The 4,659-nt window shown below is 41.3% G+C and overlaps 1 protein-coding gene across 1 annotated transcript; it reads left to right on the plus strand.

Moving 5' to 3' along the window:
• Positions 1-16: 16 nt before the first annotated feature.
• Positions 17-4,644, plus strand: CSUI_001845 (uncharacterized protein). The gene has a single exon (XM_068062048.1). The coding sequence runs from the start codon at positions 535-537 to the stop codon at positions 874-876; it is 342 nt and encodes a 113-aa protein (XP_067925976.1). The 5' UTR covers positions 17-534; the 3' UTR covers positions 877-4,644.
• The last annotated feature ends 15 nt before the right edge of the window (positions 4,645-4,659 follow it).

Here is a 4,659-nt window from a genome sequence, read left to right on the forward strand (position 1 = left end):
TCTCTCTATCTCTATGCATTGATTAAAGATAGACAGATAGATAGATAGATATTGTCTTGGTTTCTGTGGAAGCGTGATAAGTGAAGAACGGTCGATGTTGCCAAACCGAGAGAGAGAGAGAGAAAGACAGACAGACAATACAAGAGAAAGAAGACAATGAATGAATGATCGAAAGAGAAAGCAACTGCTTGGCTCAAACAAACTTCTTTCTTTCTTTCTCTTGAAGTTTCTGTCTGTTCTTTTTCATTTGCGAGAGAAAGACTAGAACAAGATAGAGAGACATGGTGAGGTGTATGTACACTTCACGTTCATCATGAGGTGACTAAGAAAGCATTCCAAGGGACACCTCTCACACATGAAAAGTATAAAGAGATACATAAGGGAATGCCAGACAGATAGAGAGAAGACAAACATACCAGGTGAATGGTACCCTCATTCATTCTTTGCTGCTTGGATGAAAAAGAAAAAGAAGAAGAGACATAAACGTCTATCCACACGTCATACACACAGACTGAATACGCATCACAGTGTCATATGCATATATATATATATATATGCATGCATGTCTATGCGTATGACTTCTACACAGGTATAGCTGAGAGGAGGGTGTTTCTTCTTTCTTTGCGTGGGCCTGAGAGGGGTGGGAAGGAGAGCGTCAGCATTATAGATGGAGCTCTGACGGCTATGTCCGATCTGAAAGACATACATAGAGAGTACTGCACCTGTCTCTCTATCTATCTATCTATTTGCATCTCTCTCTCTACATGTATATATACTTCTGGTGTGTCGTATATATCTGGAGATATAGATTCCACGAGTTACAGTTGGTGTATACCTACTATAGCGCTTATACATAGAGAGAGAGAGGAACAATAGACATGTGTAGAATATGAAGGATCTAAAGAGGAAGATGAGAGGAGGCTTGAGCGATGTGGCTGACGAGGAAAATGGATCTTCGCATGCAAGGGAGAATTCGGGATGATGTGCATGCACTAGGGAAGATTCACGTAGAAGAAGCTTAGGATGGGTCACGCGACACATGGAGAGAGAGAATGAAGAAAGTTTTCTTATGGGACATGTCTGGGATATTCTCGTCAAGCCAAGGAAGGCTTTACAAAACACATTCCTATAGACCTGCGGCGGTTTCTCCTCCATGCATGCATGCAATACAAAACACACAAAGAGAGAGAGAGTCGAAGAAGAGGAGAAGAAGATCAACACAGCTCACACGATTAGATACATATACACAAGTATACAGGCCCCCTACATAGACACGTGCACAGAGTCTATATATAGTCATTCACGAAGAGAGAAAGATAGAGAAGGAGATCGATAGAGCGGATGAATGAATCTCTTGGAAGTGAGAGAAAGGGCTGGTTTCGCCTCTCTATGGATGTGTGGGGCATTGCATAGCGAATGAATTGCGTAGAGGCAGAAGGAAGAAAGAGGAAAGAGAGAAGAAAGGAGAGGTCGAGCGTATCAGAGAGAAGAAAATGAAATACCCCCGAGTCAAGTTGCTCTTCTTCTTCTTGGTATGCCATGCACTCTCCGTCACTACACGCCCGCTCGCATATAAAACACCTCCATAAATACATATCTCTCTTGTTCGTGCATACATTTCTATATAGGGTTCAGGGCTGTACAAATACAGCCATCTATTCACTTCTCACTTACACATATATATCTGTATGCATGTATAGTGCATGCATATATATGTATAGATATAGATCTTGTGTATCTCATTTGTGCATGTATAGACATACGTGATGGCAGGGCAGATGTGTGCACGCACGAGGGCTTTGGAACAGGAAAGAAAAAGAAAGAGAAAGAAAGAAAGAAAGAGTGACTCTTTTTACTTGTTAAGAGAGGAAGTTTTGAGCACCCCCTCCCCTCATACGTCGCAAAGCCAGAGAGAGAAATAGAAGAGAGATAAAGAGAGAAATAAAGAGAGATGGATCAAAAGGAGATTCCTGCGTATCTGAAGTTTCTGTATCATCGGTTCTCTGTCTTTCTTTCATTCTCTCTATCGTCGACACCGAGATGTCAAAAAAGAAAGAAGAAGAAGAAAGAGAAGGTCTGATGACAACTGACTTAGAGAGATAGATAGGGGTCTTTCAAAAAGGAGATGAAAAGAGAGAGAGAGAGAGATCTTCTTCCGCTTCTTTCTGATCGGTTTTCTCGGAAGCCTTCGATCGAGGAAGACGAGCAAACACAGCGATGGAGATGACGTCTCATGAAAAAGAAGAAAAGACCTCTGTTCTGAATGTATAGATAGATAGAGATAGGTGTGTGTAGAGAGAGGGAGAGAAAAGCATCGATAGCCTATGCATCTGCAGAGAGACTGAGGACGTCGTATTTTTCTTCTTCTTCTTGTTCTGTTTTTCTTTCTCTTTCTTTTGGAGACGCTTTTTGTATATACGAGTCCTTCGTAAGATCAATTCAAGTTACGGCTAGTCAATCGAGGCCATGGAGACACACACATCCACAGAAAGAGAGACAGAGAGAGAGATAGATAGATGATAAGAATAGGAATGCATGATGCAAGGAAAGAAGAGGGATGTACGTACGTAGACCTCTCTTTCTTTCTTTCTGTGTAATAAGGGACCTTCCTTATCATTTCCAAGAGAAAAGTCTATCTCTGGTATAGCATCTGTTCTTTCTTCCTTTCTTTCTTTTTTGTTTCTTTTCTTCTCTCTCTTCCCTCTTCCTCTTCGGCTGCGAGACAAGAAGAAATATCTTCGGAGCGAAATGAATGGAAATCTCGAAGCCGTCAAAGAAGATAAAGAAGAAGAAGAACATAGAGAAGAAGAAGAAGAACTTTTCTTCTACGATGAATAAGGAGAGAGTTGATCTGATCCATCCCAGTCGAGCTTTTTCGAAGAAGAAGAAGAAGAGTAGAAAGAAGAAGTGAAGAGGAGATTATGACGTGAGGAGGCATAGATTCTTCTGGTAATCCAAATGCTCCAGTTAAACCATAGAGACAAGCACAATCCTAATATCATGAAGACCAGAACAACTATCGTTCCTGTTGGCAGAGATTCCTTCTGTCTCTCTGAAGAAGAAGAAGAAACAAGCTTGTAGTCTTGATCTTCATCTCTTTCTTTTTCTTCTTCAGCAAGAAGCGAAAGGAAAGATGAGAAAAGTCTTTCTGTAGTTGTGCCTTTCTTCTTCTTCTTCTTGATGTTTCTCTCGTCCTTCTTCTCTTGAGGAGGGGCTCTCTTCAATCGTATATCCTCTTCCTCTTCTTTCTTCTTCTTTTTCTTCTTCTCTTCTTCTCCTTCTTTTAGATCTTCTTCCATTCCTGCTTGGAAGACTCTCTTCACATTAGGTGGCGAGGCAAAGACGGAAGGCGTGAACGACGAGGGAGACATAGTTAAAGAGAAAAAAGAAGAAGGGGGATTGTGTTGAAGGCTTTCTCCAGCTTCTTCTCTCGAAGATAGTGAAGAGAAAGAAGAAGAAGGACCTGTGGACGGGGAGCTTGATGCCTTTGCAGGAAGAAGAAAGAAGAAGAAAGAAGAAGACACCACGTCTAAGAGAGAGAGTGAGAATGAGGGAAAAACGAGTCCTTTATCACCGTAGGAAGACAGAGGAGGATAAAAGGAAGAAGAAGAAAAGGAAGGAAAGGAAGAAGTTGGTCTTGAGAGATCTTCATGGCTAAGCCTGGAAAAAAAGAGAAGAAGTGAAACACACAAGAAAGTCATTCAAAGAGAGAAAACAACTCGAACTCCAGACTTTCTCTCTCTTTCTCTTCTTTCTCGCTTTCTTTCCTTGTCTTTCTTGTGGTCAAGATGCTCTCCCAGAGGAGATAGGGAAGACAGGAATCTTACTCTTCTTTTTCTTCAGAACGGAAAGATCGACAGGTGAAAGAGACCATTTCTTATCTCCGTTATCTTAGGCAATAAGACTCGCCCGAAGACAAGCAAGTGCGAGAGGCGCTCTTGTCAAAGCTTCTCTATAGATACAAGAAGTACTCTATAGAGAAGATAAAGAAGTACATAGAGAGAGAGAGAGGGACAAGGATAGAGTCACTTTGGACAGGGTTCTTTAGTTAGGCGTTCTTCCTTTTCTTCTCCGCGCTTGGTTTGAAAGGAGTGAAGCGACAGAGACAGAACGAGTACGCAAGAAGAAAATTGAGCTCTCTCTTTCTCGCGCAGAGAAGAAAGAAACAAGAAAGAAAGGACGTAAGAAAGAAAAGAAGAAGCAGAAAGAAAGGAATTAAGAAAGTGAATAGATGAAGGAGAAGAGGAAGTCGGACTGTATGTATGATGCTTGCTGTCTCTGTGTGTTTCTCTCCCTATCTTCCTTTACTTCTTTAGCGACCAAACCGAGCAGATGAATTTTCTACAGAATTATACAGAGACTCAAAAGATCCTAAGAGTAAAGGAAGACGGGACAGATGTATAGAGTGATAGACAGATAGATATGGAGACCGAGCTACGTCTCTCTCGTATACTCTTTCGGTCTGTATTCTTAACAGGGAGTTCCTCCTTGAACTCTAAAGGAAAGAGAGAGAAGGAGAGAAGACCAGTGTCTCGCTCGCTTACGATCGATCAACTCTCCTTCTCAACACTTTATCTATCTATCTATCTGTCTTCGAGTTATCTATCTACGTATCTAACTTTACTGTATCTATGTATCTATCTTTATCGATCTATCTAT

This window comes from Cystoisospora suis (assembly GCF_002600585.1).
Source record: "Cystoisospora suis strain Wien I chromosome Unknown contig_746, whole genome shotgun sequence".
NCBI classification, from domain to species: Eukaryota; Apicomplexa; class Conoidasida; order Eucoccidiorida; family Sarcocystidae; genus Cystoisospora; species Cystoisospora suis.